Genomic DNA, 27,128 nt, shown 5'->3' on the forward strand with positions numbered 1-27,128 from the left:
AGTGGCACACCTACAGCCACAGTCACTGGGGTGCAATAAAATGTCTGTTGGTAACAGTGGTCAGAAAGCAGCAGAAATACAGAAATGTTGAAGAGGCCAGCCATGTGTAAGAATCATTCTGTGGCATCATTTACCACAGACACCAAGCTCTTCACTCCACATCATATTCAAGGTACGGACAGAAAACAACATTTTTGGTGACAGGTGTCACAGTATACATACTGGCATGTAAACTTTTTTCCCATCAACTGCCCCAAAAGTGTAGACTATGAGGTTTTGATTGCTGCATTAGACTATTACTTTGATGAACAAGTGAATGTGGCTGCTGCTTGATACAAGTTTTTATGAACTGTTAGGAAAGCCTAAACTGTACAAGTCACAGATTACTCTCTCAGCTTCTAATGGTCATTATACTCCAGTTCTTGATGTATGTAGACTTCCTGCCAGTTTTGAAATCTTACAGTGGCAGTTTCATTCACTGTGTTGTGCTCAAAGGACAACCAAAACGTTTTTGGTATTGATACTTTCGATACTTTTGGGTTGAAAATTCAGGACAATCTCATTTCTGTGAATTATTATGTGCCCCAGAACAGTATTTCAATGCTCAATGAAGAATTTAGTGAACTTTTTATGGCTGGCCTAAGCAAAGCAACTAATTTTGAGGCTAATATCACAGTGATGGAAAATGGAAAGCTTCGGTTTTGTCAGATATGCCCCTTGCCTTGCAAAAATGATAAGGGCTGACTGGCTGTGCAAATATAACTGACTTTTTTACAATGACATTAGAAGGGAGAAGGGACTAGAGTTTTGTGTGTGTGTGTGTGTGTGTGTGTGTGTGTGTGTGTGTGTGTGTGTGTGTGTGTGAGTGTGACAGAGAGAGAGAGAGAGAGAGAGAGAGAATGAGAGAGAGAGAGAGAGAGAGAGAGAGAGAGAGAACATTAACGCTAACAAACAATGAATCCAATCTCTGTGTGTGCATAGAAATGCATATCATTAGTAAAGGATTACAACTGCTGAAAACTGACATACACAAAGAAGCAGCACCACCCAGTCTTGTGTGACAAGAAGGATCACTATAATGTTAAGTTCACTCACTGAAGAGCCTGCAAACAAACTGTAAACATGAAAGCAAGAGCCAGTTGCAAAAGGTGCTATGTCAGTATGTGAGGATATTCCAGTGGTCCAGGAAATAGATAACATCATACAGCCACATTTCAGGTTAAATTGGACGTGCTGTTATGACACTGATACATATATGGGACCAGTGGAGAGAAGAGGGCCATAAACAGTGAGAAGTGGTTTGGAGCATTGCATGGTAACCACAGCATGGTATTATCACTATTTAGCCCACATGGCCCAAACTGACAGTAAAATTCCACATAAAGTGTTGATTTGATGCTGGATTACAACTACGTATTGACTTGACTTTCCTGATGGTGTAATACCATTTACTGTAATATGAACTTGAGAGAACCCCTGACATTGTATCAGCCTTCTTGGTTCAGAAGTCATAAATACCTCAAGACTACAATGGTCACTGAACCTTATTCCTTCTATGATGAGTCGCAAAATTTAGTGTTTTAGGATGTATACTGCTTCAGTTTACGTTTCAATGTTAAACACCAAGTGTGATACTTTGAAATGTGTTTAGGTCCTACATTTGACCTCAGGTACTTCATACTAAATCATGTGTAATTTTAACTGGTATATTTATGCAATACTTTATTACAAAGGTAATCATAAATTTAAAATTTCTTGAATAAACACAATGAATGGAAATATAACTCTATGAATCTGGAGTTCTGATTTTTTATGGTACTGTTACTGTACACATGCAGAGACAGTACATTTTGCTTTAGAAGTTGTATATTTTAAGAAATTAGCTTCTTGTACACCATAACTGTTAATGAAACAACATATAAATTTTATTATAAGTAAAGCTTTCAAAATAAATTTTAAAGAAACCTCTGAGTAAGAAATTTTCAACTGGTAGAAAAATATATTGTTACAATAGTTAACATTACTCAAAAACACAGATAATTGTTATCCAAAGAAAAAGAAAAGCAACTGAAGAAAGATGGACCAGTGAAGCTTAAATGGCATTTTGAGATCCATCTTTTTAATATTCTGAGCATATTTTTATTTGTGATGAATGTTACTGTTTCATGATAAGTGCAAATTGCACAGAAAAATGTATTCCAAAGTGTACAGCACAGACACATAATTAATCTTTTATAACAGTGATATTAATTACATAAAAATTAACAGTCAGTTTAAAAAAATCTCTTACCTCTATCTCAGGTGGTAGATTAGCAAGAACTGACGTATCCGTAAATCCTGTGTTTGTACAATTAACAACATAATACCATTTGTTGAGATAGCAAGTTGTTCCACAGAAACATTTGTTGTGGAATGTGGGACCACAGTTTTCTATTGTTGACTTGCCTGGTTCATCACCACACTTCTCTACCTCGGCCACTACGGCAGCCGTAAATAGCACTGTGGCTGCCACAAGGAGGAGAAGCTTGCATTCCATAGCTGTTCTGGCAAACTTATCTGTAAAATAAAAGGAACACACATTAGTCAGTAACATGAATTAATTTATTCTACTGATCAGAAACGTACTGCACTAAAATATTAATGCATATGTTAACAGCAACCAGCAAAAAATCTGAATGTACTCTGGCTAATCAAATATAAAAAAAAGTGCATTTCAAAAACTTTAGCTAATTATGTGATGCACCATATTTTAGAACCACTATGTCCTGGAACGTTTTACTTTGTGCAGCCATGTTAAGGTACTGAATTATCACATAAAGCCACTGAAATTACTTATATATACAAGGGCAGGAAAAGAAATATTGCTGGTTTTATATAGGCGGATCAAATGCCCTGTAAAAACCACTTATAGTCTGAGATTCAACAACAAAATTAGTTTTGCATTAAATACCCCAAATATCACGTTATGAATATCATTGGTAACTGGTCTATTTATCTCACAATGATCAATTTAAAGGGACTCAGTTACATGGTTATTAGTTCATTAATCCTCTCATTGTGTTCAAAGATGTAGATATGAACATATTTTCCTCTCTCTTCATTTAATAGTGTTGAAACTGTCATATGTTTTGTACTCAGTACATGAAAAGGTAACTAGCTTACTACAATTTAACAGCCAATAATAAAACTATGATCATTACTAAAATTTAAAATGGCATCCTAGTATATGTAGTCAATATTTCAAGAGTGAGTCAATCCTGTAAGTTGGTAAGCGTGCTACAAACAGCGTGCAGAATGGCCTGTAGGTGGCAGCATAGTGCAGTTGCATATATACCGTCGCAGTATCAGTATAAAGAAGTATGCCCCACTTGCAACTTGCACCAGGGAAGGACAGCGTTCTGTTATTCGGTTTTTGCGTAGTGAAGGTGTGAAACCTATTGAAATTCATTGACGAATGAAGGTTCATTGTGGTGATGCATGTTTGTCACAGCAGCAAGTCTATGAATGGAGTAGGAAGTTCGCAAATGGTGTAACTTCAGTGGAAGATGCTCCTCGTCCAGGTCAGGCACAACGAGTTGTGACTCCACAGAACATTGCAGCAGTTGAAGCCATAACAAAGGAAAACCACCGAGTGACACTGAATGACATTGCAGCATGTTTACATATTAGTCATGGCTCAGCACACCACATTGTGCATGATTTGCTCCAGTTTCACAAAGTGCCTGCAAGATGGGTGCCACGGCAGCTGACTCCTGAAATGAGAGAATGAGGTGTTGATGCTATTGAAGAACTTCTTCGGCGCTTTGAACGAGGTGATGGCTTCCTCGCAAGAATCATTACTGGGGACGAAACCTGGGTTCACATCCACCAATCGGAAACAAAGAGAGCGAGCAAGGAATGGCGCCATTCCTCATCACCAAAACCAAAGAACTTTCGAACAGAACCATCAGCAGGGAAGGTTATGCTGACTCTCTTTTGGGACAAAAAAGGCGTTATTTCGGAGCATGACATGCCCAGAGGGCGACTGTCACCAGTGCAGCATACACAGATCTCCTAAATAATCATCTGTGGCCTGCAATCAAATCAAAGCGACGTGGATTGCTGTCAGCAGGTGTCCTTTTGCAACATGACAATGCAAGGCCCCACACTGCCTGTACAACCGTTGCAACAAACGCAGACTTGCATTTTGAGTGTCTTCCTCATCCACCATATTCACCAGACCTTGCCCCAAATGATTTCCATTTGTTTGAACCACTCAAATACGCAATGGGAGGAAAGAAGTTCCGTTCTGATGAAGAGGTACGCCACGCGGTGCATGATAGGTTGTTGAAAAGTGATGCAGCTTTGTACCACTTCTACACAATAAATGATATTTTAAAAAAAATATTTAAGGTTTTCATTTGACTCACCCTCATATAGTATTCGACAATTGAGTGAGAGATTTCTTGCTGTCCACTGCTTGTCTTGCCCCCTCCACCTCCTAAGCCAACATATAATGGTGTCGTCTTTAAATCTTGTTGTAATATCCACTCCTTTGGAAGAATTGGCTTATAGCTATTTGATCATCCACTAGAATCTATGTTAAGTGGTGTCCTAGAACCATTGGACATCTCCAGTCTCGGCTAGCTGTATAATCTTCTAGGATGTGGTAACCATCAATGTTTCTCCGCAGACATACTACGAGGGCTCTTCTCATCATAGTAGGAATTCATGAATAATTTTAGTATGTCCAATTTTGGAATGGCATAAGACAATACCTTCCTTCCTTGAGTTTCATTGTGAAGTTTGCCGGACCTTGGTGATGTTTTTAATGATTCTTAGTTTATTGACCTGTGTACTGTTTCTCAATTTGTCTTCCCATTTCTTCGGGGTGTGGTGTCTAGTGCGTGTACTTGATTCAACGCTTGGAGTATCTGGTTGGAGTGTTTCCATCTCTGTTGTTTTGTTTTATTAATTTGTTAGCCAGCTCATTACCTGTAATGCCAACGTGACTTGGCATCGACAGAAAGGCTGGATGTTTTGGATAACACTCGTTTATTCTTTGGAATGCACTCAAGGAAACGCTGCATATGATGGAATTCTGTCAGGGGAAAGTTATTGTGTATTGCAGTATTCAATGTACGGTTATTCACTCTATAATATAGACATAGTAATCATTTGGTAATGGTAGAGAACGTTTTTGTAGAAACCAGTTATGTATGCATGCATATCCGATTTGTTCATTATTTCTGGAGCCATCAGAACACAGGAGATAAAAATGTCGATACTCCTGTATGACTGAATTAAATGGAGAACAATAAACATTGAGAGCTATATCCGTCTTTGGCGTCGCACTATTGGTCCGTCCTTACGACCGGTCAGGAAACATATCACTGAGACATTAGCGATTGAGAGTATTGCATGCATGTAATCAGAGGAAACTTTTCTTGCTGGAGGTCTTACAGTCTTACTGCTTCTAGGCGCCCTGCTTGAAAGTGGTTCATGTGTCACTGGGTCAGGGGATTGTGAAATAAAATGGGATGAGCGGGGTCGTTTCGCATTCTATTAATAGTGATTGCTTGCTTAAATAAATTTTGTTGGCATCATATTTTAAATGGTGGTATTCCTGATTCTACAAGAAGGCTATTGGCTGGGCTCATTCGGAGAGCTCCAGTTGCCGAATGGATTCCATTGTGGTGTACAGAGTGGAATACTTCTAGGACAGATGGTGCGGCTGAGACATAAACAATGCTTCCATAGTTCAAACGGGATAAACTGAGCGCTTTATAAAATTTTAATGAAACCGTCCGATTCGCATCCCAGGAACCGTTACCGGGAAACAGAGAGTATTGAGTTTCTTCATTCAGAAAGTCTTGAGTTTTCGTATATATGGTTTGCATATAAGTTTATAATAAAAAAGAACTCCTAGAAAAGTCTGCTGGACCACTACGTCCAGTAATTGGTTTTCTAGGATGAGCAGACTGTATTCCACAAAAGCATGTGAGGCATGCATGGTTCTGCATCCTTTTTTGTGTCTTATACCGTAAAACGGGATGAATGGAAACAGCAGGGTCAATAGAAACAAAACTTCATATACACAATTACTTTGAATACTATAAGGTTGTACTGGACATTAATTTTAATTATTATTGTTTTTGGTTTGGCAACACTTCAGAGTAACAAGGAAATTATGTTTTGTTGCGTTGGCAGCATTATAGGTTGATGTTTATCCTTGTGTCTGTGTCGATAGTTTTTAAGTTGTTTTCTACCCATTTTGAACTTCTCTGGTAAATAAACATGATTCTACGTATGACAGTTAATGGCATTGTAAGTACTAGGTATAACATCTATATAAAACAGTAAGGGCTGGTTTTTGTTTCACTTCCAGTGACATCAGGTCTGTGAATTTTCAAATTTTTTAGGTTGTCTTTATAAACTTTGCAGGGTGAATAGATTTTGTTATTGTGTGGTGAATAGAAACACCAGAATTCATGTTTCTATTCACCCCACAATAACAAAATCTAAAAAAAAATTATTAATATCTCATATTAATACTATATCATTATCTAGTTATGTTACATGCACAACTAACTTATCCTCCTTTTTTCAGAGTTGCTGTTCAAGTATGGCACAGAAATACAAATCCATCGTAGGAAGTGGTTAAAAAAAAACAGACCTAATCATATAAACAATGCTCTCTCTGACATAAAAACGGGGGTTATCTTGCAGAAAGCAGCTGGAAAACATGGGATTCATTGTAGCGTACTATACAGACATCTAAAAAGAGGTGCCAACATTAAACCTCAGGGTGGACAAACTGCCTTGTCTTTTGAAGAAAAGAAGCTGTTTGTAGACAGATTGAAAATATGCAGCGAATGGAGCTATCCTATTGACTTTACAACCTAAAGACTTCTAGTAAAGGATTCGCTTGACAGAAGGAGGAAGGAAGTGAGAAGGTTTACGAGTAATCTCGCTGGTCATTATTTTGTGGAATCATTTATGAGGCGACACGAAGGTCAATCAGCAGTGTGCTCCAGAGCTGGTGTTACACGAGAAACTACTTCGATTGCCTTTCAAAAGAATTGGAGAACGTGCCGCCATCTAATATAATAAATTATGATGGGACAGACTTTACAGATGATCCAGGAAAACGAAAGGTAGTCCAACAGAGCGGAACTAAATATCCCGAAAGGGTCATGAACTCCTCAAAGGCATCAATCTCGGTAACGTTTGCAGCTGCTGCAGATGGCACTATACTACCCACTTACGTCGTGTATAGGGCTTTGCATTTATATTGAAGCTGGGCCGAGGGTGGGCCAAAATATGCAAGATACAATCAAACAAAATCTGGCTGGTTCGATTCGTTCCGCTTCGACGACTGGGTCCTTACAGTTGCTGCTCCATACCTGAAAAAGCTGGAAGGTAAGAAATTTATCAGTGGAGACAATTTATCTTCGCATTTGTCCATACAATCAGTTAAGCTGTGTCAGGACAATGACATAAGATTTATATTCCTATCAGCAAATTCAACAAATCTGACACAACCACTGGATGTGGCATTTTATCGACCTCTTAGAACTACGTGGCGCCATATATTAGAAGAATGGAAGAAAGGCCCAAGAAGAATTGAGGCAACAGTTCCTAAGGATAAATTGCCTCTGCTTTTGAGAAAGTTGTGTGACTCCTTGAAGGAAAATAATGTTATTGCAGGTTTTAGGAATGTAGGATTGTGCATCTAGACCGCATTAAACATGTTGTTAATGCTCCCAAATAATGGTACCGTATACCAGTAAATGAAAACCAGTATACCAACAATATTTAAGAATCCACTAATGTTGTTGAGAACAGTTTTAAAGAACTGTTCCAGAGTCTTAGACAAGACCAGACTGCTAAACGAAGGAGAAAAAGGACAAAAGTTAATGTCCAACCTGGCAGAAGTGTTATTGTTGATGACTGAGGACATGGATGGGGAGGATGTCACCCCCACTTCTTCACGTTACAGTAGTCCAAGCCCTTGCACTTTTAAGCAAACCAAGACAACGAAAAACAAATACTAAGAAAAACAGGAAGCGTCTTGATTCATCATCAGAGGATGAACATGCATACTCAGTGCGGGACAGTGATGGAGACTTGATTTTGTCCTCTTCAGATTCTTCAGATCAAGATGAAAATACTGGTATCTCCATAAGCCAAGGTGACTATATGGTGGTTAAGTGTATGGTAAAACATCATCTTTTCGATGTTATGTTTGCAAAGTTAAGTACCTCATTGTCAATGGTTTTGTTGGAACATTTTTAAAAAGAGTTCCTCAATCCAAAAAGTTCACAATTACTGAAGAAGACTCTTTTGTCTCAAGAAACAATGTCGTCCTAAAATTTTCGTCTCCAGTTCTCAGTTCAAGTGCTCGTTTTAAAGACATGCTATGTTTTGAGGATGATCTATCTGATTTAACAATTTATTAATAATAAATTACCAGGCTCATGGTAAACAGCTGTGTTCTGTTTCTTCACCATAAGTCTGAATAAATTAGCCACATGACACATTTTTGTATATTTTATTTACTTTTAAAATTAATAAACCATTATCTTTTGAAATAAATGTTTATTTGTTTATATTATAATAGGAAAAAAACATATTTCATAGTTTTTATCGACCTCTCTTTGCTTTTAAAAGAAACAATGATAGTTTTATAACACTGTTTCTACACTCCTGGAAATTGAAATAAGAGCACCGTGAATTCATTGTCCCAGGAAGGGGAAACTTTATTGACACATTCCTGGGGTCAGATACATCACATGATCACACTGACAGAACCACAGGCAAATAGACACAGGCAACAGAGCATGCACAATGTCGGCACTAGTACAGTGTATATCCACCTTTCGCAGCAATGCAGGCTGCTATTCTCCCATGGAGACGATTGTAGAGATGCTGGATGTAGTCCTGTGGAACGGCTTGCCATGCCATTTCCACCTGGCGCCTCAGTTGGACCAGCGTTCGTACTGGACGTGCAGACCGCGTGAGACGACGCTTCATCCAGTCCCAAACATGCTCAATGGGGGACAGATCCGGAGATGCTTGCTGACCAGGGTAGTTGACTTACACATTCTAGAGCACGTTGGGTGGCACGAGATACATGCGGACGTGCATTGTCCTGTTGGAACAGCAAGTTCCCTTGCCGGTCTAGGAATGGTAGAACGATGGGTTCGATGACGGCTTGGATGTACCCTGCACTATCCAGTGTCCCCTCGACGATCACCAGAGGTGTACGGCCAGTATAGGAGATGGCTCCCAACACCATGATGCCGGGTGTTGGCCCTGTGTGCCTCGGTCGAATGCAGTCCTGATTGTGGCGCTCACCTGCACGGCGCCAAACACGCATACGACCATCATTGGCACCAAGGCAGAAGCGACCCTCTTCGCTGAAGACGACACGTCTCCATTCGTCCCTCCATTCACGCCTGTCGCGACACCACTGGAGGCGGGCTGCACGATGTTGGGGCGTGAGCGGAAGACGGCCTAACAGTGTGCGGGACCGTAGCCCAGCTTCATGGAGACGGTTGCAAATGGTCCTCGCCGATACCCCAGGAGCAACAGTGTCCCTAATTTGCTGGGAAGTGGCGGTGCGGTCCCCTACGGCACTGCGTAGGATCCTACGGTCTTGGTGTGCATCCGTGCGTCGCTGCGGTCCGGTCCCAGGTCTACGGGCACGTGCCCCTTCCGCCGACCACTGGCGACAACATCGATGTACTGTGGAGACCTCACGCCCCACGTGTTGAGCAATTCGGCGCTACGTCCACCGGGCCTCCCGCATGCCCACTATACGCCCTCGCTCAAAGTCCGTCAACTGCACATACGGTTCACGTCGACGCTGTCGCGGCATGCTACCAGTGTTAAAGACTGCGATGGAGCTCCGTATGCCACGGCAAACTGGCTGACACTGACGGCGGCGGTGCACAAATGCTGCGCAGCTAGCGCCATTCGACGGCCAACAGCGCGGTTCCTGGTGTGTCCGCTGTGCCGTGCGTGTGATCATTGCTTGTACAGCCCTCTCGCAGTGTCCGGAGCAAGTATGGTGGGTCTGACACACCGGTGTCAATGTGTTCTTTTTTCCATTTCCAGGAGTGTATTCACCACTATCTGTGGGGTGATTAGAAACAACATGTTTAATTTTTTTAAATTTATTGAAAGAAAATAATTTGATAATAATAGCATAAGCTGATAAGAGCAACACAGATCTTAGTTTTGGGTAGTATTTTTTTGTTTAATCTTGACAAACAATAAGTAAATTTTTCAACCAAAGTTCAAATTGGTTGATATGCACCCCGTTTTACGGTATATAGCTATCTGTGGATGTCGTTGTGCCATACACGACGATACGGAACTATAATATAAGCAAAGATCATTGACATATAATGATGGTCTGTCTGTAAGTTCCACTACGTCTGCTATGCCATATATGGCAATTGGAGAAGGAGAAATAGCAACAGAGTGATCAACCTAACAAGTAACTTGGGTAAACTACCAGAAAGGGTGGTCAATGCACCTTTTTGTTGGCGTTTGGAATCCCCTTTCGCGATCCCAGCGTGGATTCCGAAGATATCGTACTACCACCTGTCGTCTCAAATGATTGGAGTTTGCGTTTAGAGAGCCCTTTGTGCTCCACCGACATTTCATCGCAGTATTAGATACGTCCTCTGGATCAGACAACGTACATAATCAAATGCTTCAAAATCTCGGAGAGAAAGTAAAAATTCTATTCTAAAATTTTTCAACAAGATATAGCAAGATGGCGACTTTCCTCCCAATGGAGAGATAGTATCGCAATATGTCTACCCAAACTAGGACAAGACCCACTCATCATGGAAGTGTATTAGACGTAATGGCAACAAATGAACCTGACAGCTTTGGGGATGATCACATCAAAACTGGTATAAGTGACTGAGCGGTTGCGGCAACAATGATTGTCAAAGTACAAAGGGCAACTAAAACAAGTAGAAAGTTTTGTATGTAGAGTAAACCAGGTAAATAAAGCAGTAGTGTCATATCCCAGTGAGGAAATAGACACTTCTAGCACTGGACAGGAGCATGTAGGGGAACTATGCCTCAAGTTCAAAACAATAGTCCACGGCACTCTGGATAGATAAACTCCTGGAAATTGAAATAAGAACACCGTGAATTCATTGTCCCAGGAAGGGGAAACTTTATTGACACATTCCTGGGTCAGATACATCACATGATCACACTGACAGAACCACAGGCACATAGACACAGGCAACAGAGCATGCACAATGTCGGCACTAGTACAGTGTATATCCACCTTTCGCAGCAATGCAGGCTGCTATTCTCCCATGGAGACGATCGTAGAGATGCTGGATGTAGTCCTGTGGAACGGCTTGCCATGTCATTTCCACCTGGCGCCTCAGTTGGACCAGCGTTCGTGCTGGACGTGCAGACCGCGTGAGACGACGCTTCATCCAGTCCCAAACATGCTCAATGGGGGACAGATCCGGAGATCTTGCTGGCCAGGGTAGATGACTTACACCTTCTAGAGCACGTTGGGTGGCACGGGATACATGCGGACGTGCATTGTCCTGTTGGAACAGCAAGTTCCCTTGCCGGTCTAGGAATGGTAGAACGATGGGTTCGATGACGGTTTGGATGTACCCTGCACTATTCAGTGTCCCCTCGACGATCACCAGAGGTGTACGGCCAGTATAGGAGATGGCTCCCAACACCATGATGCCGGGTGTTGGCCCTGTGTGCCTCGGTCGAATGCAGTCCTGATTGTGGCGCTCACCTGCACGGCGCCAAACACGCATACGACCATCATTGGCACCAAGGCAGAAGCGACCCTCTTCGCTGAAGACGACACGTCTCCATTCGTCCCTCCATTCACGCCTGTCGCGACACCACTGGAGGCGGGCTGCACGATGTTGGGGCGTGAGCGGAAGACGGCCTAACGGTGTGTGGGACCGTAGCCCAGCTTCATGGAGACGGTTGAGAATGGTCCTCGCCGATACCCCAGGAGCAACAGTGTCCCTAATTTGCTGGGAAGTGGCGGTGCGGTCCCCTACGGCACTGCGTAGGATCCTACGGTCTTGACGTGCATCCGTGCGTCGCTGCGGTCCGGTCCCAGGCCGACGGGCACGTGCACCTTCCGCCGACCACTGGCGAAAACATCGATGTACTGTGGAGACCCCACGCCCCACGTGTTGAGCAATTCGGCGGTACGTCCACCGGTGTGTCAGGCCCACCATACTTGCTCCGGACACTGCGAGAGGGCTGTACAAGCAATGATCACACGCACGGCACAGCGGACACACCAGGAACCGCGCTGTTGGCCGTCGAATGGCGCTAGCTGCGCAGCAATTGTACACCGACGCCGTCAGTGTCAGCCAGTTTTCCGTGGCATACGGAGCTCCATCGCAGTCTTTAACACTGGTAGCATGCCGCGACAGCGTCGACGTGAACCGTATGTGCAGTTGACGGACTTTGAGCGAGGGCGTATAGTGGGCATGCGGGAGGCCCGGTGGACGTACCGCCGAATTGCTCAACACGTGGGGCGTGAGGTCTCCAAAGTACATCGATGTTGTCGCCAGTGGTCGGCGGAAGGTGCACGTGCCCGTAGACCTGGGACCGGACCGCAGCGACGCACGGATGCACACCAAGACCGTAGGATCCTACGCAGTGCCGTAGGGGACCGCACCGCCACTTCCCAGCAAATTAGGGACACTGTTGCTCCTGGGGTATCGGCGAGGACCATTCGAAACCGTCTCCATGAAGCTGGGCTACGGTCCCGCACACCGTTAGGCCGTCTTCCGCTCACGCCCCAACATCGTGCAGCCCGCCTCCAGTGGTGTCGCAATAGGCGTGAATGGAGGGACGAATGAAGACGTGTTGTCTTCAGCGATGAGAGTCGCTTCTGCCTTGGTGCCAATGATGGTCGTATGCGTGTTTGGCGCCGTGCAGGTGAGCGCCACAATCAGGACTGCATACGACCGAGGCACACAGGGCCAACACCCGGCATCATGGTGTGGGGAGCGATCTCCTACACTGGCCGTACACCTCTGGTTATCGTCGAGGGGACACTGAATAGTGCAGGGTACATCCAAACCGTCATCGAACCCATCGTTCTACCATTCCTAGACCGGCAAGGGAACTTGCTGTTCCAACAGGACAATGCATGTCCGCATGTATCCCGTGCCACCCAACGTGCTCTAGAAGGCGTAAGTCAACTACCCTGGCCAGCAAGCATCTCCGGATCTGTCCGCCATTGAGCATGTTTGGGACTGTATGAAGCGTCGTCTCACGCGGTCTGCACGTCCAGCACGAACGCTGGTCCAACTGAGGCGCCAGGTGGAAATGGCATGGCAAGCCGTTCCACAGGACTACATCCAGCATCTCTACAATCGTCTCCGTGGGAGAATAGCAGCTTGCATTGCTGCGAAAGGTGGATATACATTGTACTAGTGCCGACATTGTGCATGCTCTGTTGCCTGTGTTTAGGGAGGACGCAACATGTAGAACTGTGAACTTTACTGAAAAGAAAAACGTCGTACTCTATGACTGAAACATCAGTAAGTCACAGTTGGAATCGCCCAACTCATACAGAGACCTCAGTGTAACAATTTGTAGGGATATGAAATGGAATGATCACAACACGGGATAAGATGTGGGTAAAACAGGTAGCAGGCTTCGGTTTGTAGATAGAATACTAGGGAAATGATATCAATCTACAAAGGAGATTGCTTACAAATGACTAATGCGACACATCCTAGAATATTGCTCAAGTGTGTGGGACCTGTACCAAATAGGAAAAACAGAGGATATTGGACGTATACAGAGAAGAGCAGCACATATGGTCATATGTTTGTTTGCCTAGTCAAAAAATGGTTCAAATGGCTCTGAGCACTATGGGACTTAACAGCTATGGTCATCAGTCCCCTAGAACTGAGAACTACTTAAACCTAACTAACCTAAGGACATCACACAACACCCAGTCATCACGAGGCAGAGAAAATCCCTGACCCCGCCCGGAATCGAACCCGGGAGTGGGAAGCGAGAACGCTACCGCACGACCACGAGCTGCGGACAACAGAGTGTCACGGAGATTATGAAGAAACTGTACTGGCAGGCGCTTGAAGATAGACGTAAACTACCTCGAGAAAGCTTACTTACAAGTTTTCAAGAGTCATTTTTAAAGTATGACTCCAGGAATACACAACTTCGTAGGGATCATGAGGACAAGATTAGATTACTTACAGCAACAGAGGCATTTAAACAATCATTCTTTCCGCGCTCCATATGGGAATGGAACGGGAGGAAACCCTTAATAACCGGTACAATCGGATGTACCCTCTGCTATGCGCTTCACAGTGGTTTGCAGAGTATAGATGTAGATGTAGATGCCGACGTTTCTCCATAACATATTGCTAAAAGTTCAACAATGTCAGAGGAACTGATATTAATTCCCCTTCGCCAATGAACTCCTGGATTTTATTAGTATACTGAAGTTCATAAATCCGCAGTAATCTGGTCCACGCTTGTGAAGGTGCTGTCATAAAAGAAACGTATCACACCGAATACTCTTTCTTCCTTTCTTTAGCTAAGTAACTAGGACTTTCGCCCTAGATATCTTGCATAAAATTATTTTTTTTTATATTGGGGTGTTGTCTGTGCCTCATGTACAGCCCTTCACTATTCTCTCATGGCATCTGTAATCTCGTTGCACCACCATGGAACAGGTTTCCGTGCCCAAGGACCTGAAGTTAATGGTACTGTAGAGTTCGCTGCTTGCATGATCGTTTCTGTTGCGTCTTGCACTACTTCGTCAGTTCCCTTCTCTGTATTTATTGTGATCTGCGCCTTAGTGCCGCAAGTATTCCAGCTGTGACTAACGCGGAAAAATCGTTGTGATGTAGGAGGGAAATTCAATAAGTAATGCAACACGTTTCTTCTGAGAGCAGGTTGGTTTTATTCAGGATTTCACTTCACCATATTATTCCCCACTCTTCTGGACACAAAACCCTATTCTTTACATCGGAGCCAACGTCTCCGCTTCCCGCGAAGTGTATCCTTCATAGGCCCAAACAGATGCAAATCGAAAGGTGCGAGTTCTGGGCTCTAAAGCGGATGAGGAAGAACAGACCAATGAAATTTTGTGAGCTCCTCTCGGTTGCACAGAGTTGTGTGAGGCCTTGCGTTGTCATGTAGAAGGATAAGTTCGTTTGCATTTTCCTGGCGACGAACACGCTGAAGTTGTTTCTTCAATTTCCCGAAGATAGCACAATAAACTTCAGAGGAGTCATAACTGTGTGTGGCAGGCAGGCAGGTGGGAGAACGCACAAGTCTGCACGACCTTGTTGCGATGATGACAGACGCCTCGCCCAACGACTCGCCGTGCTTTTGTTCACTGCCACGTCTTTGTAGGCATTCCGCAAGAGCCAATGAATATTTGCGATGCTATGTGCTTGGAATGCATCTCCGTTACAGACGCCATTTTGAAGGCCACATATAATGCCGCCACCCACGATGTCCCACACCAAATTCCGCATTTTTTCAGCCGAAATCGGCCGAGAAAAAAGTTTGCATTACTTATCGAACCCCACTTGTACATTTGAGACCGATACAATAATCGAGTAGCCGTCACTATTGCAAAGGACATTCTGAGTGTTATAATGGATCATAAGTGCGAGATTACGAGTGCAGAATACGTCTGTTGCATGATAAGAGTCATTGGTGGTGCTGTAATGCATTGGGGTTCACAAATTTATTAGGCAGACATCAAGATTTGAGAACTAAGAATATCGCTAATAGCTAGCCTCTACTAGTCGTTGTATCACTACTCTCTATGTTATTATGGGCATAGAAATCTCTCAATAAAAAGGAGGAGGTAACTGTTTCATTAGATCTTCTGTCACTCTGCAAGTAATTTATCGAACGGAGGGAATGTAATTATTACAGATTGCCATAATTATGCACAATTGCGTGCTGCTGCCGGCAGGTGTGGCCGAGCGCTTCTAGGCGCTTCAGTCTGGAACCGCACGACCGCTACGGTCGCAGGTTCGAATCCTGCCTCGGACATGGATGTGTGCGATGTCCTTAGGTTAGTTAGGTTTAAGTAGTTCCAAGTTCTAGGCGATTGATGACCGCAGATGTTAAGTCCCTTAGTGCTCAGAGCCATTTCAACCAATTGCGTGCTGATGGCTATTGCTTCGAGTGTAGCTTGTAGGTATTTGATCACTGAAGGTGTTTGATTTCACTAGTGTGCAAACACCTAGGCATGTTAATTTCGCGTTTGTTCCATTTTTGCCATATACTTTGCATCCTCCAGGAGTAGAAAAATGGGGTTGAAGAAATCGTGATTCTTGTACTGCTACGCATATTGTGGAATTTCTTGCAAATGACGACAGCAGCCATTGCAGTTCAACTGCAGAATCATTGAAAAGTTGTCGATGTTGTCAGTGGAGATCAAGCTGACATAAGCTCATCAGATAAAACATTAATCACACGAGTGGGCACGCAAAGGTGAATCGTTAAGCCTTTACAGATGGTGGAGTGATCGTGTCACGTGCTTAGCCGTGCGCGACTGCCATTTACGTGAGCAAAAGGAAGTGGTGACCAATCAAATATTTATGTTTCAAGCGGACGATGCACGTAAGCATGGGTATATGTGAAGGCGTGCCAGAGTGGCAAGAAGGGGCAATCGTGTGTGGCGGTGTCCCATGGCCATAAGATGTGTGAAGTTGCTGGGTTTGTTGATGTTCCGCGGGGGACTGTTCAACATATCAACAAGCGGTGGTGTAACACATGTGGGTGACCGAGCGGTTCTAAGCGCTACAGTCTGAAACCGCGTGACCGCTACGGTTGCAGGTTCGAATCCTGCCTCGGGCATGGATGTGTGTGATGTCCTTAGGTTAGTTAGGTTTAAGTAGTTCTAGGTTCTAGGGGACTGATGACCTCAGATGTTACGTCCCAAAGTGCTCAGAGCCATTTTTGTAACACATGTGAGCACAAATCACGTCAGAATTGTGGGCAGATAAAGATCCTGACAGAGGAACCGGAGACGCGTTTCACGATTTGTGAATCAAAATCGCTTTCAAACCCGACAGGAATCGCTGCAGGCAGTGAATGAAGGTCCATCCCAATCTGTTAGCGAGAGGACATTGCGACAGGAACTGCATGCAGTGAATATTTTAAGTCTGCCACCTCGCAAGAGGCCATTGCTCAAGCAGGAGCGTAAAGCCGAGTGTCCAATACGCTAAAAACCATTCAACATGGTCGGTAACCGACTGGCGGAACGTAATGTGGTCTGACGAATGACGTTTTTGGTTATAGTCAAATGACGCACGTCGTCGAGTGCACCGAAGGCCAAATGAAGCATTTCATCCTGAATGTGTGCAAGGTCAGGGGCAAGCCGGAGGTGGGCCTGTGATGTTTTAGGGTTGTTTTTCTTATCATGAATTGGGCAGCCTCACCGAGGTGATCACTAACATGAACTAGCATGTTTATTTAAACACTCTGAATGATTAGGTGTTGCCTTCCAGTCAGCATGATTATGATATTAATACCCCAGTTTCTCAAGACGACAACAGCGAAGTTCATCAGGCTGGAAGGATATGTGACTGGTTTTTTGAATACTCACCCACCCTATTAAATCTCGACTGGCCTGCAAAATCACATGACCTGAGCCCTACAGAAAATCTGTGGGACATGTTGGAACAGCGGATAAAACGCGAAATCAAATCCTCAGCGAATGGCTAAATCTGGTTACGACGTTGCTGCACATCCTTGTGGCCTGACTTCCTAAACGAATCCAGCCTGTTATCAAATCCAGGGGCGGAATACACGGTATTAAATGATGCTTTTAATTATTTCTCTGAGGGTGACTAATTTTTTTATCCGGTGACCTTATGTTGATCTGCAGAATTTTCCAGTGCCTTCAATGTGGTTGCCTTAGTGGCAGTTGATTCTTCTGCTGTCAAGGGGAGTTTCGGTTCCGTCAGAACCGATGAATTAATTCTCTGCTTTATACCTTTCTTGCCTTTTCCTTCTTTTTATCCTTTTACTGTTCTGCTTTGTGTAATTTTTCAGATTGTACATCCGGCAAAGGAGACCATCTGACATTTCTTTGGTTCGACGTCTTGGTCTCTTTTAAGTACTGATTATTATTTGATTGTACATCTGTTATATTTCTGAGGAAGAAGCCGTAAAGTGGGTCTTCCTCTGTTGTGCTGTCTGAGGGATATGAGGTATCTCCTGCTGTATACACTGGAAAGTTCCTGTTGGCTTTGTAGGCTTGGGAGTCAAGAGGACCGGAGACCTCTTTTGCAGATAATTTTTCGTTTTTGTTGCATGTTCCCGGTTTATGAGAAGTGTCTGATTTGGTTTTGTGTCTACTGGATGCATAAGTTTATAATTTTTCTTGCCTTAGTATATGACAGGAGGTCCATCATTTATATTCCTATATTTTCCTTTATTTTTTTAAATGCTGGGCGATTCGGTGAATATGGAGGTCGGTGTTCCATACAATTGACACATAAAGGCAGTTGTTCACGACGACGATCTCTGTGGAGTAACCTTCCCTAATTTCAGCCCACTAGCGTGCAGCGGTATGACATGCATCCAAAACTTAAGCATCGAAAACACCTTGTGGACGATGAGGAGCAAGGTTTCACGTCACACCTATACACCGTAACTGTAACTTTTTCAGATGATATTTTCTTCAAAAGCTATGATGAAAGCGCCTGTATCCATCCGATTATCTTCTGGACCTTATTGTACACATATCAAGTGTACGCCTCGCCTTTGTACACTGAAGAGCTAAAGAAACTGGTACAACTGCCTAATATCGTTATCGTGTAGGGAGCCCCGCGAGCACGCAGAAGTTCCGCAACAGGGCGTGGCATGGACTCAAATAATGTCTAAAGTAGTGCTGGTGGGAATTGACACCTTGAATCCTGCAGGGCTGTCCATAAATCCGTAAGAGTATGAGGGTATGGAGATCTCCTCTGAACAGCACGTTGCTAGGCATCTCAGACGTGATCAGTAATATTCATGTCTGGGGAGTTTGGTGGCCAGCGGAAGTGTTTAAACTCAGAAGAGTGTTCCTGAAGAACTCTGTAGCATTTCTGGACGTGTGGGGTGTCGCATTGTCCTGCTGGAATTGCCCAAGTCCGTCGGAATGCGAAATGGACCTGAATGCGTGCAGGTAATTAGACAGGATGCTTACGTATGTGTCACGTGTCAGAGTGGTAACTAGACGTATCAGGTGTCCCATATCACTCCAACTGCACACGCCCACACCATTACAGAGGCTCCACCAGTTTGAACAGTCCCTTGCTGGCATGCAGGGTCCATGGATTCATGAGGTTGTCTCCGTACGCGTGCACGTCCATTCGCTCGATACAATTTGAAACAAGACTCGTCCGACCAGACAACATGTTTCCTGTCATCAACAGTCCAATGTCGGTGTTGACTGGCCCAGGTGAGGCTTAAAGCTTTGTGTCGTGCAGTCATGGGTACACGAGTGGGCCTTCGGCTCCGAAATCCCATATCGATGATGTTTCGTTGAATAGTTCGCACGCTGAAACTTTTTGATGATGACCCAGCATTGAAATCTGCAGCAATTTGCAGAACCTCTGCCACTATGAATGATTATTTTCAGTCGTCGTTAGTTCCGCTCTTGCAGGATCTTTTTCCGACCGCAGCGATGTCGTAGATTTGATATTTTACCGGATTACTGATATTCGTGGCACACTCGTGAAATGGTCGTACGGGAAAATCCCCATGTCATCGCTACCTCGGAGATGCTGTGTCCCATCGCTCGTGCGCCGACTATAACACCACGTTCAAGCTCACTTATATCTTGATAACCTGCCGTTGTAGCAGCAGTAAGCGATGTAACAACTGCGCCAGACACTTGTCTTATATAGGCGTTGCCGACCGCAGCGCCGTATTGTGCCTGTTTACATATCTCTGTATTTGAATAAACATGCCTATACCAGTTTCTTTGGCGCTTCAGTGTAGATTAACTCGTAGCTCGTCAACTGTCTCGTGCGGAAGATCTCTTTCAAAGATAAATCCTTGCACCACATACAAAATTGTATGTCGAGTAATAGTCACTGATATGTCACTCAGATTTTTACTTATCTGAAGCACTTGAGACTGTGCAGCAGAGGAGGCTTTAATCAATAGTGACCCACTTTGCATTATTTCCAATTGTCTTCTATTTGTTCAACAAAAAAGTAATGGTTTCGTCACCGTATAAAAGTATCTCCATTTGTTCTATTATATACCAGGTACTGAATGAATTGTTTCATTCCCAATGTTCTGGCTTGCCCCTCTTCCCATTGGGTAGCCAGAGTAGGAAATCAGTCCGGACTGATATATCTATACCTATCTATAGAGATAGCCGGATCATTACGGCCATTATGTTGTTTTAGTTTCTTGCGTTTCATATGCAAAACGTCCGCTCCGGTGCCACCTATTTGATAAAGGGCTCTACCGTAGGTCGCCACCCAGCCGCAGCAAAGGTGGTCTGGCACGATGGCCGTTGTCGGGGGTCATGGTGCCTCATGACGACGGGCATGGCATGCGTGGGGAACAAGTAGCTCAGGCAGGATAAGTGTGATCCCTGTGTTTTCAGGGGGTTCTACCAAAATGGCACATAATGACCCCACTGAATTGGCTTTTAAATATACTTTAAATCTATGTAGTTATTATGCGAAGATAAGAGGCGTTTTCGCTGTAGGCAACTGGGACTATTTAAGGCATCCTTCCCCAGATCCATCCACACAACTGGAAAAAAATGGAAAAAATGTATATGAGACCTAAAAGGGTGCCAAAAGTTACTTCATCCGAAAAATTTCACGTAAAGTAAATAGATAAAGATATAAAAGAAAGAAAATAGAATCTAGAGAAATAACCAAGCCAACATCACAGACTGCCACCATGATTTAGAGAGCAGAAGAAGTAACAATAATCGGAGATGGGAGATTGCAGCACAGCAAAGGAAGTAGGTGCTGCAGTACCTTGGGGTCCCGTTTCGCCACCCCCACGAAAGAGTGTTGAGCACCCTGAGGGGACTATTCATCTGAAATAAATAGGATTTTCTGGTATTTTCGGAAAAATATTTCCACTGACATTTGGTTCTGCAGGTCACTGAAGACTTTGTACGGTACATGTCCTTTCTTATGAATGGATTAGTCTAATTTGTCGGGCACCGTCTTGAACCATTCGTGTAATGTGTCTCCTTTATTGGTGTTTTTACAATGCAATTATGTGAGTTCTCTGATTATTGCTTACCTGCTAAACGTTTTCCCGTTTTCCCAGTGAACTTCGGAATTCCGATTACATGCCTGGCATAAATGAGTTTTTTGTCTTTGAGTTTATTCACGATGCTCAGTAAGAATACCAATCCAATAGTTTTTTTTTCAGTGTGTATTCTGCACTGCTCGTTGCTATAGTGTGTTTACTGTTCCATTTTTGTTTGGAGACTAAAAAAAGTGTGTTCTCATACACTATGGTTTCAACGCAGACTTAAACCAACATTTATTGAAGGTTAGAAAACAAACATTCTGCGTTTATGTTCTGCTACTATTTGTTTATTTCAAACGGGTTTTCAGCTTATTGGACAACTTCAGGAGATAGCCCAATAACCCTAAAACTGATTAGTAATAAACAAATATTAGTAAAATAAAAACTTTTTTATTTCCAAAGTTGGAGAAGACACACAACGACAGATCAGACAAAGGGAATTCGCAGACGGCGTTTCGAATGATCCAGCAAGAGACGTACCAAGACTGCTTACGGAAGTGGGAACGATGTTATGAGCCGTGTATCAATTGTGGAGGAGAGTATTTTGAAGGAGACCATGCTCAATAAGTAAAAGGTAAGCGTGGAAAAATTTGGTGGACAAAGTTCTGGAACTTTCTGAAAAGACCTCGTATATCACGCACTTACTGAGTAGAACCAGTAGCACTATAAACATGACATTAGGAATTTTTTAATGGGCCTTATATACTTGATATCTTTTATGTTAACACGAAGTTTGTCAAAAAGCTTCAAACTTGTGAGCTATGTGCACTTGGCATTGTGCAGTAATAGTGTCAGTTATGTGAGGATTTTCGTAACATATGGCGTTATGTTTGTGAAAAACACTGTTTATTTTCAGTCTTTAGTGTTTTTCAGTTAAATTTTCTTTAAAGAAAAGGAGAGTTTCTCTAATATAAATTCGTAGTAAATAAAGTATGTTAAATGCTGTGAAAGCACGTTGCCATGATTCTCTTGTTTTACTTCTATTAATTGTTCCAACTGTCCTCTTCCGCATTCTAAAAGTGCTGAGTGATACTGGAGAGCATAATTTAGGGGGACTGAATGTAGGCACAGCAGGTACTCGTGATTGTTTCCATACTGCTGCAACGTTTCAGAGATCTTAAGACATGAAAGTCTCTACCTAGCTTTCCATTGACATGACATTTTGCCTCCACGCACCTAGAGATTTTGTTTCTCAGCTAATTAGCACTGGTTCACTCCTAACTAAAACAGCAAATTTATGGGCATCCTTATTTTGATGAGTATGACAATTCGTTGTGACAATCTTCTTGTTATTTATGATTAATGGATCATAATGTGCCCAAATGCTTATTTGTTTTGTGATGTTGTTATCAGATTGCTATAATCCCTCACTATCCTTGCTATTCAATCTCTGTTGTATCATCACCAAACAAGACAGTTTTGCGAGCATCTACATTTAAACTCAGATCATTAGCATATAGGAGGAACAGGAGTCTATAACCGAGTTCTGGGGCACCCCATATTTGATTATATCTCACCTGATAATATTTCTGCAGCTGGTTTGGTGTTCTGATCAGTGTACCTTTCTGATATCAGTCGTTTTGAATTACTAAGAAATGAAATGCTCGACTTGTTGGACAGATTATGCTGTGACCCAGACAATATACTGTTCTTATCCAAGAATGATATGAAAATTTTTATACATAATTTACACTTAAGACATTGCACCGATATGTAATCTCACTGACCTCACTCATTTCCGATTTCATTAAGTCTAGAATCACGATTTTTTTTTAAGGAAGGAAGAGAGTTGGAACAGAACACGTGTGTGTGCGGTCTTTTATTTGAAATCGATTGCTCTAATCCGCATCACGATCTGAGTCAGTATAGAAGTAGATAATCAAAATCGTCCAATTTACCGACAATAGGTTGAGCGATGACGTACGGCATGACATAAGCTTTGTTCGTTACACTACCTTCGTCTAAGACAGCAGATTTTGTCAGCATTAAAATATATTTTCACCACACCAATTAAAATACGCGACTGTACGTATTCAGTCTTGATTTAAATAAAATGAACAAATGTAAAGCTTATTATAGAACTTAGTTTCGACCACCATTTGACAAAGATTGTACCTCAGCACACCTGGTCTCTTCTGTTTCACACGATGATATGTGACCCGCATTTACGACTTTTTGGACTACTGTGACTCTATGGATAACGAGATATTTCAGTTTCGGTTTAGGATTGCGATCAGAATTCGCTGTTTCAAGCAACGGCCGAGGATGGTTCAAATGGCTCTGAGCACTATGGGACTTACACCTGAGGTCATTAGTCCCCTAGAAGTTGGAACTACTTAAACCTAACTAACCTAAGGACATCACACACATCCATGCCCGAGGCAGGATTCGAACCTGCGACCGTAGCGGTCGCGGCCGAGGATGGAGGACTGGGGCAAGAAGACGATACGGTGACCTAAAAGTTTGACTCTGTTTGCGGTAGCAGATACCCCTTGGCAATAAGCGGGTGGACATGTCACAGGCCTTGAAGGCCGGGAAAGGAAAAATAGTCCATCCAGAATTTATGTTTTTTGTGAGTTATCAGGAAGGGAAAATTACTTCAAACAGTGTTCGGAAAGAGCCTCCACTGGAGGAACTGACGTATGACATTACATTATAGGAAGGGAAAAATTAACAAAGCGCTTATCTGATGTCACAGCAGCCCAAAATGTCATACATCGAGGTGACAGAGCAGTGTTTTTCCTCATTTTAAGTAAATCAAGTCTGAATACGTACAGTCTAGTATTTCAATTGGTGTTGTGAAGGTATATTTTAATGCTGACAATATTTTAATTTCTAGACGAACATTATGTAGTGTCGAAACAAGGCCCCCGGAGTAGACAACATTCCACTGGAACTACTGACGGCCTTGGGCGAGCCAGTCCTGACAAAACACTACCGTCTGGTGAGCAAGGTGTATGAAACAGGCGAAATACCCTCAGACTTCAAGAAGAATATAATAATTCCAATCCCAAAGAAAGCAGGTGTTGACAGATGTGAAAATTACCGAACAATCAGTCTAATAAGCCACAGCTGCAAAATACTAACGCGAATTCTTTACAGACGAATGGAAAAACTAGTAGAAGCCGACCTCGGGGAAGATCAGTTTGGATTCCGTAGAAATACTGGAACACGTGAGGCAATACTGACCTTACTACTTATCTTAGAAAATAGATTAAGGAAAGGCAAACCTACGTTTCTAGCATTTGTAGACTTAGAGAAAGCTTTTGACAATGTTGACTGGAATACTCTCTTTCAAATTCTAAAGGTGGCAGGGGTAAAATACAGGGAGCGAAACGCTATTTACAATTTGTGCAAAAACCAGATGGCAGTTATAAGAGTCGAGGGACATGAAAGGGAAGCAGTTGTTGGGAAGGGAGTAAGACAGGGTTGTAGCCTCTCCCCGATGTTATTCAATCTGTATATTGAGCAAGTGACAAAGGAAACAAAAGAAAAATTCGGAGTAGGTATTAAAATCCAGGGAGAAGAAATAAAAACTTTGAGGTTCGTCGATGACACTGTAATTCTGTCGGAGACAGCAAAGGCCGTGGAAGAGCAGTTGAACGGAATGGACAGTGTCTTGAAGGGACAGTATAAGATGAACATAAACAAAAGCAAAACGAGGATAATGGAATGTAGTCAAATTAAGTCGGGTGATGCTGAGGGAATTAGATTAGGAAATGAGACACTTAAAGTAGTAAAGGAGTTTGCTATTTCGTTAGCAAAATAACTGATGATGGTCGAAGTAGAGAGAATATAAAATGTAGACTGGCAATGGCAAGGAAAACGTTTCTGAAGAAGAGAAATTTGTTAACACCGAGTATAGATTTAAGTATCAGGAAGTCATTTCTGAAAGTATTTGTATGGAGTGTAGCCATGTATGGAAGTGAAACATGGACGATAAATAGTTTGGACAAGAAGAGAATAGAAGCTTTCAAAACGTGGTGCTACAGAAGAATGCTGAAGGTTAGATGGGTAGATCACATAACTAACGAGGATAGGATTGGGGAGAAGAGAAGTTTGTGGCACAACTTGACTGGAAGAAGGGATCGGTTGGTAGGACATATTCTGAGGCATCAAGGGATCACCAATTTAGTATTGGAGGGCAGCGTGGAGGGTAAAAATCGTAGAGGGAGACCAAGAGATGAATACACTAAGCAGATTCAGAAGGATGTAGGTTGTAGTAGGTACTGGGAGATGAAGAGGCTTGCACAGGATAAAGTGGCATGGAGAGCTGCATCAAACCAGTCTCAGGACTGAAGACCACAACAACAACAACAACAACAGTCTTTACTTTATTTGATGGTGTACCAACCTCTCCCAGAGCGTTATCAGTTTTCACCTATGGGAGTGCAGTGTACGAACAAGGGCATAACGAGTAAGATCAGGTGATGTTAATATTAGGTCGAGTATGTTCTGACACAAAGTACACAGTGTAAGGAGATAGGTCTCTGTTGTAACTCAGTTATCCACCCTTGTTAGCCCTCCACTTACCGTGTCAAGTAGGTTGTTCTGTATTACGTTGCAGAAGCGAGCTTTTCGCTTTTATTTTCTCTCTGTGTAAACCAATGCATAAATAGGTCACGTAAAATTAATCAGCGAAAAGATGACTATGAAAGTTCTTATGCCGATTAACATCAAAATTGTGAAACAAATTAAATTAATTATTGGGAGAGCTTGTAAAATGTTCTTCACTGATCGGCATAAAGCTATTCATGTCAAATTTCGCACCCTTTTCGAACCCTGGAATAGGTTTAGAAGTTTGTGAAACTCAGGAAAAGTACATTTTTGTTGTTAATGGTGTTATTACATTTGAATAGCTCACAAACTGTTCCGCTTTATTTTTACTTGAATTCCATACTCTTATAAAAATTTTGAATAACTTATTGTCCTTTTCATATCAGCAAGTGAGGCATGTATAGACATTGTTTTTTTGTTGTAATCTCATCTTTATGCGAATCAAGATGAGAGTGGGCTATTGGTTGTATCCACTCCTCAATCATGACCCATACATTTTACAACAAATCTGTTATACAAGATAGAATATGACCTATAATTTAATATTAGTAGTAAATTAACTGTTATTAGAACGCTTGATGATGTTGAGACTTATGGTTGTGATGAGGTGAATATAATTAACTGCAACTAAACTGACTACTGGAGGGTGATGCACTCTATGGGCTGCATTCTGCCAACATGGAATGTTGGAGGGGATCTTCAATATCTCTCTCACTTGGATGTGTTCCGCCATAGTTTTCAATAATAGATGATGGATAATGAAGGTGAAATGGTGATCGAATTCGCAGCAATGCGACATCTTACTTCCCACTCCGGATATTGTTTGCATTTTGTTTTACTAATGTTGACAGTTGTAGCATCGACTGCTAATTATTTCTTTCAGCATATCGGTGAAATCGTGGGTAACGATCAGCAATGGATCCACTGAATTATTTTACGTGAAACAGCTCTGTTGGTAGAACTTTCTTTCACGATCACTGAACACTTCTCGCATGGCTGTCATTACACGTCCACGAAGGAAAATTAGAGGAAACAATTCGTGAAGTCGCAAATTTTTGTACAATGGTAAAAAGGAATGTCATGAACAACATACAAAACATCCTGATCGATGGGTAGTGAAGTTTTTTACGCTTTTCTTGATATTTCTAAATCAACGGCTTCTAGCTGGCTTCACAGTCAAAAATTAAACGTCATTTAATTTACTACAAAAAAAGGTTCTATTCATAATTTTCTCCAGGAATGACAGTTTCCACGTTGCAGGGGGTGTAAAA

The 27,128-nt window shown here is 42.7% G+C and overlaps 1 protein-coding gene across 1 annotated transcript in view; it reads right to left on the reverse strand.

Annotated features, from left to right (window-relative positions):
- Nucleotides 1–27,128, reverse strand: part of LOC126298594 (phospholipase A2 inhibitor beta) — a 161,293-nt gene that overhangs the window by 9,452 nt on the left and 124,713 nt on the right. The window contains exon 2 of the mRNA XM_049989969.1: nucleotides 2,291–2,556. Coding sequence (XP_049845926.1) covers nucleotides 2,291–2,536 — 246 coding nt within the window. The 5' untranslated portion in view covers nucleotides 2,537–2,556. The remainder of the gene's footprint in view (nucleotides 1–2,290; nucleotides 2,557–27,128) is intronic.

Source organism: Schistocerca gregaria, chromosome X, assembly GCF_023897955.1.
Source record: "Schistocerca gregaria isolate iqSchGreg1 chromosome X, iqSchGreg1.2, whole genome shotgun sequence".
Taxonomy (NCBI): Eukaryota; Metazoa; Arthropoda; class Insecta; order Orthoptera; family Acrididae; genus Schistocerca; species Schistocerca gregaria.